The sequence below is a fragment of the Suricata suricatta genome, chromosome 1, assembly GCF_006229205.1.
Source record: "Suricata suricatta isolate VVHF042 chromosome 1, meerkat_22Aug2017_6uvM2_HiC, whole genome shotgun sequence".
In the NCBI taxonomy this organism is placed as follows: Eukaryota; Metazoa; Chordata; class Mammalia; order Carnivora; family Herpestidae; genus Suricata; species Suricata suricatta.
In genome coordinates, this window is record NC_043700.1 from 107,743,964 (window position 1) to 107,756,773 (window position 12,810).

General features: G+C 36.8%; 1 protein-coding gene across 1 annotated transcript in view; it reads left to right on the top strand.

Moving 5' to 3' along the window:
- Window positions 1-10,878, top strand: part of COL25A1 (collagen type XXV alpha 1 chain) — a 39,371-nt gene extending 28,493 nt beyond the window's left edge. Inside the window, exons 13-17 of the mRNA XM_029951352.1 lie at window positions 3,594-3,647; window positions 5,085-5,111; window positions 5,992-6,045; window positions 10,416-10,493; window positions 10,873-10,878. Of these exons, the coding sequence (XP_029807212.1) occupies window positions 3,594-3,647; window positions 5,085-5,111; window positions 5,992-6,045; window positions 10,416-10,493; window positions 10,873-10,878 (219 nt within the window). The remainder of the gene's footprint in view (window positions 1-3,593; window positions 3,648-5,084; window positions 5,112-5,991; window positions 6,046-10,415; window positions 10,494-10,872) is intronic.
- The last annotated feature ends 1,932 nt before the right edge of the window (window positions 10,879-12,810 follow it).

Consider the following 12,810-nt stretch of genomic DNA (forward strand, 5'->3'; position numbering starts at 1 on the left):
TTTTAAAACTAGATAGGGTTTCTTCAGTCTGGGGCAATTTGCTTTAAAATAGAGGGCCACATAGTGATTTCTTTGGCAAACATCCCAATTCCATAATTCTGTTCTATAAAATGAATTCATTCATTCAGTAAATATTTATTACATTTCATGATGTATAAAACACAGTGTACACCTAGTGTGAAATGCGAACACTTCTCCCATTTGTGGAGTCTATTTCTCTAATTTGCTTCAGTGAATTGAATAATACCACTATAATTGATTCATCATCCTATAACCTTCTACTAATACACTACATATACATCTTAATACTGTAAAGGAAATAGCAATTTTCCCTGACCTAGCAGACTTTATAATCTAAGTGCAGAGGAAAAAAAAGTATCAGCAAGAAATAGCCAGATAATGAGGCCAAAGTGAATAATACAAACAGTACAGACTGTACCTACAATGAGAAAGAAGCAAGTCCTAAAGGAATAAATTATCTGAATCTTCAATTGTCTTACTTCTAAACACAAACCAACTTAGAAAAATCATCTTCATTAAAAATATTTAAAAGCTAAGAGGCTCATGCTGCTGACGCATTCAAGCTTTGTATCAAGAAATCCAGCACATGTACTAAAAATGGAGCAGCAAATCTCAAGGCGTCTTTTGGCAGAATGCCCTTGGGGCTCAAGAGGGTTTACTGTTTGGTAAATCAGCTGCTACTTCCGATAGCTCCTCAGTGTCACAAGAATATCAGGTATCAGCGCTGGGGCAGAATTAACCAGGAGAGCAAATGAAATCGCCAAGAATTTTTGAAGACATAGTTTAAGTCAAATGGTGTGCAGTGTAAAGTGTTACACTTGTATTTACTGAGGACGTTAACTATCTTAACTGGATCATGTATCAGGACTCTCCAAGTGCTCCTCACCCCAAGTGCTAAACTGGAGTGTGATTCTCAGACTTAATTGACCAAGGTGTCATATGGACTCTGTTGAAGAAGTTTCCAGTTTTAAAGAGGGGGGAATTAGGAATCCATTCCAGATACTTCCTCAGTGTGGATACTGAGGACAAATTAAAGAGCCTGAATGAAATGAGACCAGCCTAAAAGAAACCTGGCACTGGACATTGTTATTCAGAAATTGTCAAAAAACATGAGTGACAGCGTGAGCTCTTGAAGCACCTGATGGTCCCTGCCTTGGGCTGATTTCTTCATCTGGCCTCGTAACTGCTTAGGAACTCTGTGAAGGGTGTTAAATTTGAGAGGCTTAAGAGTTTTTCAGGAATTATTTAACCCAGGAAAAGAAGCTACATATTCGAGTCCCTATTTCATTTCATATTTTATATTCAAATTCATATTTCATCCCTAAAAGTTTTCAAGCTGGGACCATGAAGATGCTTTTGGCTCTAAGTGACAGAATTTCAACTCAAAATGGCTTATGCAATAAAGAACTTAATTGTTTTATCTAACAAAATATTCAAAGGAGGGACTCTCTGCTCTGCTTCTGTGCCCTTTCCACATGCTGGCTTTGTCTTCTGATCACAGACCAGCAGGTCACAGTCCCTACAAACCTCCCTTCCAGTGAGGCATCATCTCCTTAGCAGTAAGCGAACCTTCCCCATCGCTTTCCCTCGACATCTCCTTGGCCAGAGTCCGGACATATGTCCTCTTCTGAAGCAGTCACTGGCAAGTGAAATGGAATTGTCATTACCTTAAAGTAATTGTTTGGGGTGAGCAGTTCTTTAAGAGGAGTTCCACAAACGAGTATCTTAGTGACAGCTTAATTCAAACAAGCCATGGTATTTCATTTTAAAAACAAAATAAAGCCAATAAAGCTGAAAGTACTCAGTCAGTATCAAAAGAATCTGTGGAGAGCTTTCAAGCTAGACCTACTCCAGGTTATGTGAACCCTCTCTTAAACCCCTACCTCCCACTCCACCTCCCATCCTACCTCCACACACAAACACATATACACCACCACCATCACCACCATTTTAAAAAATCATAAAATAACACTGCCAGGTCAAACTGAAAGATATTTATTTTGAATTGGTTGCCAACACTTTTTCATTAAAAACAAGATGTCTGATTGTATATTAATAATGATAGCTACCATTTATGTATGGGACATGTGATTTGGTAACATATACTTTAATATTTTATAGTCACATTTAATCTTTTGAGAAAGTCTTGCAGAATATGTATTATTATTCTTATTTAACAGCCAATGAAACTCGGGCATAGAAAGGTTAACAAGTTTACCTAAGACCACACAGCCAGTAAGTGCCAACCTGGAATTGAAATTTAAATCTGTTTCATTTCAAAGCCTGGCCACCTTACCGACTGATTGGAAATTGTTCTTTCCGTAATAAACAAAGTAATAATGAGCAAAAGTTCAATAAGATTTTATCATATTTATTGTTGGTAAACTCCCTACACATATATATGTGCCTCTAGGTGACAGGGCTAATTAGCCCCACCAACGCCTCAGTTTAGGTTAAAGAAGAATGTTAATTGTGACTTGAAATTTGCTCTCATGGGAATCTGGAGTACAGAGGACACAGCATATTACTTGAATCTGCACACACAGCTACCAGCTGACTTTGCATTTTAGCCACGAGAAAGGCTTGCTAACCTTTAAACTTCTTCAAAGGTGCGATAAAAAAAAGGTAATATTTTCTTTTTGATCACTCATATAAATATCACCATTACTCCTGAAGTTTGCATGCTAAATACTGGAGAACACTTTAGTTTTCGAGATGTCAGCAAAAGAAAACACTACTTGAAATGCAGAAAACATCTCTATATTATTACTATTTGTATTTCTAGATCCACCTCCAATCTCACCATATTCTTTACAAGCATTCAAGATTATCATGATCACATATATTGTTAGAGCTGGGGCAACTGTCCTATTTAAATAGGCTCATGGAGAGGGAGTGATGAAGGTAGTATATACCTCCCTTCTTGGACATTTAGTAGAAGGCATAAAAGTTTTTAAACTTTCTTTTTCAGAAAGGAAGCAAAACATGTGCATAATTGTACTGATTTGACTTGATTAATTCAAGTACAATTAACTGATGTGCCAGACACTCTTATAAGCCATGAGGATGGCACCCCACTGTACATATTCTAGTGAGGGGCACAGCAAGGAATAACTATGCCTGTCTCCTGGGGTGGGAGGCCATAAAATAAAATACAGCCCATTAAAGGGCCAGGGCGGTCAAGGAAGAGACCTGCTGAAGAAGAGAATTTGATAGAAGAAATAAAACACCATTTTATTCTTACATTAAAAAAAATAACCTAAAATAATGAGTAACAATTAAATGTTTCACACTAATGTCAAAAAAGCCCAAGTATAGCACTCTAGATATGCAAATCCTTTGCACAACTGGGTAGCAACACTCTTACTGTTCTTTCAGAGGTAATTTGATAAAATATGCAAATGTGGGTTTCTTTTACTGTGTTACTGACAGAGACCCCTGAAGAGCCTGAATCATTGGAATGTTGATAGAACGGTAGGTACCTCAAACGGAGGCTTTATACACAGGTCATTAGGGAAGTGTGTGAATATACGCATTTGTGTATGATTTGAACTTTACCGCTTTCATTTTAGGGTGAAAAAGGAGCTATGGGAGAGCCTGGACCCAGAGGACCCTATGGTCTGCCTGTGAGTTCTCTCTCTTGTTTCCACCTCCAGCATGCATAGATGACATGACACCAGCACGGTTAACCCTTCCCTGGTGGGGCAGACTAACCCCGTGAAAGAGCAAAGAATCACCCACTAATTCTCCATGACACCAGTGTAACCATGTCCTTCATGGGTCATATTCACATCTGTTCTCACACACACACACACACACACACACACACACACACACACACACACTTCTGGAGATTGAGAGGATCAGAGATTGTCCACAGGATAACCTGAAAGTCGAATTTTAACGCCCTCCATATGCACCTCTAAATGCCCATAACTGGCACTTCCTTGGAAGGTCATTGCCAAAAGTGGGTGTGGATTTTTCATTTAGCTTCTTCAGACTTTATCTGTTCTCATAGGTTATTGACTAAAACTACTCTTGCTAATAAAAGTTATTTCTCAAATTGATATTTACAATGATTTTGATGTTTCTGACCTTTCTAACGTACTGCAATGATAAAAGATCTTTAGAACACAGAATGTTTATAATGTTGTGTCTTCTGAAAATTCCCAGTTATATGGCCTTCAAACTGAGGCTTCAAGTTTGCTTCAGAACACTGCCTTGGAGCTCATTATAAGTGAGTCAATAGGGTAGGGTAGGACTACAATAGAAACATATGCTACATTGAAGTTTTTATCCCCTATATGCCTTCCACATGCCTTCCACCTTACAGTTTTTATGAACCAAAATAAATTTAAATCAGGATTACTTCAGCGCTGAAAGAGATGCTGATTTCGAAAGAGATTACAAAATCTAATTGACGGAATTAAAGCAACTCCCCAGTCACTTTGGATGGCCCTGTTGTGTAACACAGTAGGGTCATTGCCCCCATAATCTTGCACAACCATCTTGTGACTCCTTTTATATTTGGGGATCATTGATTGACAAAGCTTACTTAACAGTTTTAAGTTGTGACCTTCACACCCTCAAGTGTCTATTTATAGACAAGGTGTCCATCTGGCCAAATTAAAATGATAGTTAACAATAAGCATTTTTCACATTCTTTCTCATTTACAAGCCAAGTACTGTTATGAAATTGAAGCAGTATTGATTTGCATATTCTATTAGTGCCGGTATGTTTTTCAATCAACTAAACAGTATTTGTGTTTCCAACTTACTCCTGGATTGATAAATTGCCAAGCACTAAACTTCAGTGAAATATCAGGCTCTGTAACCTAATAGAGAATAAAGAAAATTGTCATGACCCTTAACTGCAGCGTTAACAGTCACTTCACTTGTTTTGGTGAGAAAAATTTGTATGACTAATCAATAAAGACTCTTTTTCACATATCTGAAGTAGTTGTTCTAATCCTAGTATTGCATGTCCAGGCAGCCTTAAATAAAACAATAACCTATTCATGAAACGTAGGAACACTAATGTAGCTACTATGGTTCTTTGGCAGGGGAAAGATGGAGAGCCTGGTCTTGATGTAAGTAATATGTACAATGAACATCCTCCTATTATAATAGATGCTGATGGTCTCCATCATCAATAACAGCAAGAATACTTTTTTCTACGCACATAGTTACACATACAGCATATATTGCTGTGCATATAGACAGCAATATAAAATATACCACTATGTCTGCATGAGGTAAACAGAAAAGCAAAACACATAATTAGTATAAAGTTAATAACTGAGAGTTGATAATGGCACTTTGAAATACTTTCCCAAATTAGGGATACCCTGCACATTGGCAGTTGAATAACTTATTTTAAACCATGCATAAAATTGAAATATCTTTCACATGCTCCCTTTAGGGAACGGTGTGCTATGTTTATTCTCAAAGCTGCTGTGCAATATTTTTTCCTTTTAGCATAAAGTGTCTGTATACCTTATAATAACATAATGCTATAAAAATAGAGAACATTAAAAGTAAATGCCTCTTGAAATGATCACTGTAGTATGTGGATAAAATAGTAGCCTGTATTATGTGGATAATAATAGCAAAAGTAATAGTAGTTACTTTTCCTTGAGCACCTATTATGTGCAAGCATAAAATGCTGAGGTAAGTGATTTGCCCAAGGCCACACAAATCAATGAACTTCCCAGGATTCACACTGGGATCCTGATATTTTCTCCTCTATACATGTGTTAGGAGAAAAGCAAGAAATGTGTTTTATGTATATACTGAGATGTTAGACAATGATTGCCTCTCTGTGCTACTTTAACTATCTAAGTTTTGAGGTTATTGGTCATGCCATTTCTCCTCATAGCTGCATTCAGGAACATGAAATCCTACTTTTTTCAATATGATTCTGCCACAGTTACATTAATAGTTCTTTTTGGTTTACTTTTTATCCTATAGGGCTTCCCCGGTCCACGAGGCGAGAAGGGTGATGTAGGAGAAAAGGGAGAAAAGGTGACCTCTTCATTCCAGCACATGCCTGCTTGATTTTCTCATGCCGTGTGCTTTGCTGTTCAGCCTGTGCGATTCTTTCATACATCTACTTTTTCTCCATCCTGTGCTCCAAAAACTCACTGATGCCTGATCTAAAAAAACAAAACAAAACAAAACAAAACAAAAAAACAGGTCTTCACAGAGCAATGAAGAAGGCTACAGCCCTAGAAATAAGGGCACAGTCTAGCATAGAAGAAAAAAATTATAATCCCCAGATAGGCAGGCTACAATCTTTGACTACCTGGGATCAATTTGTTGAAAGATGTGATGTCTGGGGATTCTTGAAAATGAAATAAAAAGGCACTTATTGCATTAAAGTAAAATTGAATAGCACAAAGCTGCAAGGGTCTTCTGGCAGAGCTCACCTACTCCTGTAGCAACATCTCATTTATATGGACAACATTCCCAGTAGAGAGACAGAAGATGTGTCCTGTGTCATGATTGTTTGTTTGGAAAATGGAGAGCAAGCAGTGTGACTGATAAACCCCGTGAGTCCACCATTGTGCAGGGGCTAGGGCTCACCACCTTAAGATGCTGGAGATATTTTTAAATGAAAATATTCATGTATTTTATGACATTAATGTTTACATTCTATCTCAGGACCATTGGCTCCAGGGTGTATAACACCCAATATTAGGCAAATTGGTGTTATGTCTGAAGTCAAATTTTGGATTATGGATTTTTAAAATCATTTTTTTCTTTTCCTCTCCCCTTTGAACAATCATTTTGGTCCTTGAACAATAATTTTTTTTTAACATTGGATACAGCAAAAGAAGTAAACAGAAACTCAGCACCTTTATGCAATAGTGAAAATCTTAAAGTGGCTAAAATTGTACTTTCCCAGTTCAAATTTAAATCAATTCTATTTCTCAGGTTAATTTATGCACTTAACAAAACACTGTTCAAAACCCTATAAATTCTCTTTAACAGTGAAGTTTATTGCTATTGAAAATCAAGGCCAGGAGTGCCTGGAGTGGCTCAGTTGGTTGGGCATCCGACTCGATTTCAGCTCAGGTCATAATCCCAGGGTTGTGGGATGGAGCCTACTTAAGATTTTCTTTCTCTCTCCCTCTGCCCCTCACCCGCACTCGAGCTCTCTCTGTCTCTTGAAAGAAAGAGAGAGAGAAAGGAAGAGAGAAGAAAAGAAAGGAAGAAAGAAAGAAAGAAAGAAAGAAAGAAGGAAGGAATGAACGAACAAAGAAAAGAAGGAAAGGGAGAGAGAGAAAAGAAAGAAAAGCAAGGCCAAATTAGACTTGTCAAAGAAAGAAGGGTATTAAACCTCCTGTGTGTTCATTAAACCTTAGACATTACTTAGCTCCTCACTGGTAAGAGAGTTCAGGTCAGTGGTTATGTAAAAGCACTATCATCATCATTATCAATATCACCGCATTTGAACACCTATGATATGCTTTCCCAAAAGCTTTATTTATGCTAAGTCTTTTAATCCTAATAACACTTTCCTGATGTTGGTGCTGTTACTATCTCCATTTCACAGACAAGGAAACCGAAACCTTAAAAACAGTTATTTCCTTTTAAATTACAAATTCTAATGATAAAATACACATGTTTTGGTTTGAGATAAATTGTACACATGAGCTTGTAGCCTAAGGTGTATGTACTTTAAAGATTATAGGCATTTATTTTATATTTACCTAATGGGTTATATGAGTCTAAAATCTTATTCACTCAAAAGTATGTCACCATTATGGGAATACTCATTTTAATGATCCTTTAAACAAAGAAGAAATTACCAGTATAATAACTTATGAAAACAAAGCTACAAATTTAATCCTCAGAATAATATTAATCATTCATCCAAAAATATTTCTCTATTTCAGATTCCATGATTAGAAGTTTTATATTCAGGAAAATTAGATCCAAATGTGAACACTTTATGTATATCATTCTTTGACATGGGAGATAAAAATTAGCAAGAGCCCTCATGTGCTCATACCTATAAGGGCAGATGGTTTTGTGTTGCATAGGAATCACTAACCGTTACAAAATTATGTTAATAATAATGCTGATTCATTATTCTTTGTACAATAGTGTCTGTTTTCCATAAGGCTTGAGGTTTGCTAAAATATTACTGAAAAATGATTCCTGTGGCCTGTTAGAGTTGACACTTATGTGACACTTTTCTGTCGAGTATTGATCTGTTGACTTATCAAATAATGAATTGAATTCTAAATTATTAATACCCAACACATGTGTCTGACCTATGTGAAGAAGTGTCTACCACCCCCTAGAAGAGGACAGCTCACCCAAACATGTTTAAATCAATTTTATGTCCTGGCATTGACGTTATGGAATTGCTGAGGAAAGATATTGACTGAACTTGCATGAGTGAACAATTTAGTCCCAAACGGTCCTCCCATTCTACTTCCTGTCACACCTGCTCACATTTCACCCTGGGTTCTCAGGTCTTTGTCTTTGATCATGATTAACTAAACCACACGGAATTTCTCTTTTTCCCCAGTATTCAAGAAACCCAAGTGTTTTTGATTCTGAGCCTTCTGATGCAATCTTTTTGGCACACAGGAGATAAATGAAGAGCTTTCACTCACACAGTCAGAATGAATGCATTAATTTGAATGCATATCTCATATATATCTTATATGTCTCTGAATATTGATGTTGTTTTTGTTTCTGAAATTATCCACTTTTATTGTTACTGCCTTCCTGAGTGCAGAATGAATACACTAATCTAAATATGCGTTGCACAGAATTTTGTATTCTGTACAGCACCAACTTCTTGTCTATAAATATGCAGAGATATTTATGTTAATAAGAAACAGCTGAGGTGCATTCCTTCCTTCTCCTCCTTTTGCCTCCTTTCCTTAATTCCTCCATTCCCATGATCCATGCAGATTTCCACAACCTCTACCTTGATGCCTAAATACTAATTTCCATGGCTACATTCCTACTATGTAATTATCCTTCCTACCTCATTTTTAGTATTAGCTCACCTGAGTCCAAACTGCTTTTCCCTCTCTTGAACAGAATTTTTTTTGGCTTTTGTTACATTGTAAGCTGGAAACCCATTTACCACTGTGAACACCTGGCATGAGATCTGTAAGAGTGAATTAAAGGACATCCCTGTATTTATAAATAAGTCCATTTCTCCAGTTGGCAAGGCTGAGAAGTATCAGCATGTTTAAAATTTGTTTACCTGACTTAATGAAGAAAGTATTTGCTTTTAGTTTCCTAAAAAAAAGTTTTTAAAAATAGGATATTTTAATATACTGACTATTGCTTAATGAAAGCTACAAAAACTAATGTCATAAAATTGGATCAAAAAGATAGAAGCTGTTTATATTCTTTCATTTTCCTCTGGCTCAGTGTGGCTTTCATCTGGTATAGGATTAGAAAAAAGCGAGATGACAAGGTATTGAAAATTGGGTATTCGTTAATCCTCTGAATTTGACCTGCCACTGGCTGACTTCCCTACAATTGGTATCTGTCATCCTCTCACCAGATCCGTGGCAAAAACACCTCATTCACTAGGACTATGGCGGTGGTGTCTAAGTCAGCACTTGATGTGTTGGCTTTTTAAATCTTCTGCTCTCATCTTGTTGTGTATCTTAAGTAAAATCCTACATCCGTTGCCCAGAATCCGTTGTCACTCTGGAAGCATGTTATCTTTTATAATATCATGCCTTACCTAAACCAGAAAACAGTGGTAAATACCCTTCCAGACTTTTATTGGCTACACCATCTCCTGAATCACCATTATTTCCCCCCTAAATAAAACTTGTCTTTTATTTAAACCCTTATATCCACAGGGGGAAAAGGGAAAGAAAGGCAAAAAGGGGCCTAAAGGGGAGAAAGGAGAACAGGGTGCTCCTGGATTAGATGCACCTTGCCCGTTGGTATGTCTGACTCATAGAACTGTCTCCAGATGTCATGTGTAAAGGAACAAACTGGGAGACGAGCAAGCTGGAGGCGCCCGTAACAGCAGGGGTGCTGACTGGGATTGATAGAACATCTATCTTGGGCTATCCTGGTACAGGCCACGCCTTGTCTCTGACCACCAGCTCCGCTTGGTTGCTTAACACTCAAATATTGATGTACAATTGGAAAGTGAATGTGGGATCCGAAGGGGAACTAGTGCTATTCCACACCATTCAAAAGACAAAGTCACTTCCCAGACAAGTCCTAATTATAGGGATATGTCGAGCTCTTATTCTGTCCAACTTCCGTGGGTGTTACTTTGTCCTTCAGCATTGCTCCTCTCCTAGCCTTTTGTTATTGTAATTATTTCTTCAGCAGAATTTGTGCTTAAGTGATTTCTTGTGTTAGTAACGTTATGAGTTAATCTTTACAAACAGGGATTCCGTGGCGTTAAGGGGGAAAAAGGGGAGCCAGGCCAGCCTGGCCTGGATGGGCTGGATGCCCCTTGCCAATTGGTACAGTATTTCTCTTTCCTACCACCCTGCATGCAGTTCCTTTGTTTATTACATATTCATCTCTATCAGTGTAAAGTGGCACTTCTGGAACAAGCTTTACATGACAAACACACTACATGCATGTGCATGAATAGCGCCTCCGGCAGTTCTGCAGAGCGAAGGGGGCAAGCACGCTTTTCTGTTGATGCCTGCGAATTAATCTCCTGACCTTGTTCTCACAATTGACACGAATGCAATGTCTGTGTTCTGGGGAATATTAATCTAGTCAATAAAGGATTAACAAATATGTTAAAACTACATAAACATCCTCTATGTAAAAGTACTGCTAGGACATAACTTTGGGTTCTACCCCTAATTTTTCCCCCCTTTTCTCTGAAAGAAATAAAGGCATTTTGCCTCTTCCACTGAATTTCTTTCTGTCAGGCCATAAATAAGCCAGACCTACGGGGTTAAGCTTCTTTGGTCAAGAGTTAACCAATTCAAGGGAATGCTGTTCAGAGACCCCAGGGAAGAAAGCCCAACTTCTTTGAGCTTCTAAAGATGATAATAGTCTGCAGCCCAACCTTCTTTGTCACATAACCTTTTCAATTTAATGGTCTCTCCTTTTGAAACTCACTTCCCTAAAGTAGACAGAACTCCCTTCTCCCCATTGGCATGAACCCAAAATCTTCCTTATACTAAAATCTAAAATTCTACTGGGTGATCCTCTCCTTGTACCAATCTGGCGTTACCAAGTTTTTCCCAGATTTCTTATAAAGCTATTTCAAAGTGTTTTTTTCCTACATATTACAAGAAAATATATTCATATTTTCTGAGGTATAAAGGAAAACTTTTTAGCGTTGTGTTGTACTTATTGACTGTTATACTTGGTCTGCATGTTTTTATATTATTCTTCAGTGCTAAGCATGAGTCTTTAAAGAAAACGTTATATTTCTTAAGCCTTTTAAGAGATTATATTTATAGGAGAAAATATATTTGGCAAATGATTATAGGTATTAAATCTTAATATGAAAAGCCTAGTGTTTTATTTTGTTTTCTTGTTGTTGATAATAAATAGTATTTTACAATCATTTTCTTAGGGGAAAATACAAGCATGCCTCATAAACTATCAACTCTTCCTGCCTTATTTATATCATTTGTATCTGAAGAGTGCTTACACTTTAAATGAAAATAAGTTGTGCAACATTTAGGATTCCCTTGTTTATTCAGAATTTGATAACAAGCTTTTAAGTTATTTTAATTTAAAAATTGACATATCCTATGGATAACATCTCACTGTAAAGCTATACAGACAGGCTGCCTATCTTTTAATTCAAGTAATTGAGTATATTCTACTATATCTGCTTTCAACATAGAAAAGCCAAAGATACCGGCATGTGAAGAGCTATAAACTTCAGATAGAAATGGTTCATCATTGATTATTCGTGGATTCACTCTCATGCATTTAACCATAGACCATAGTGGCCAAGAAGAGGAATTAGTTCTGTTTATTTAATAAAGATAATTGTAGGATGTATTTTAATGAAATTAAGAGGAATAGTACAGATTTATTTTCTAAAGGTGGAACTGAGTAGACCACTATGCTTTTGTAAATTTCTTTTTCAAAATTAGGCACAATTTTTTCTATATGTATTTTCAAAATGTGTCCTCACTCTAGAAAAAATTTTTATTTTCTTCACTTTAACTAACATTGGGTATTTTATTGGGAGTTGAAAATTTGAAAAAAAAAATGCCTACAACTAAAGCCACCTAATGGGTAGAAATCCATTTTTTTAAGCTTCTAAGCATGTGAATAATGAAGTATGTTCACTTTTGTGGAACCTGAGGAATTCTTGCTCTTCTCTTAAAAACAGGGGCCGGATGGATTACCCATGCCTGGCTGTTGGCAGAAGGTAGGCATTACAGTATTATTTCTAAAAGAAGCACTCTCCCTTTCTCTTCACCTAGCCGTTTTTTTTTTTTTTAATTTAAAAAAAGCCTTTTGAATTTGACATTCCTGGAAGTTGTTTGGGCATTAAAAAGCAAAATTCCATATCCAGGTTCTTTACTGATTAATATGTCTACTTCTGATTTCTTCCTAAACTGATGAGTGAAAACAGTTCTTAACAAATATTGTAACTTGGAAACCTTCCCTATCAAATTCTCTGTGGAATAGAAAAGGGCAGTGCGTCTTGACAATGGTTTGCTTTTATCAATAAACCCCTTGTCCCCCCTACTATTTAAAACTATCCTTAATTGTGGTTCTTTTTCTGTGTATGTTCAATTACTTAGGCAAACATGCAAATACATGATAGAACCCTGTCAATATTAATTTCAA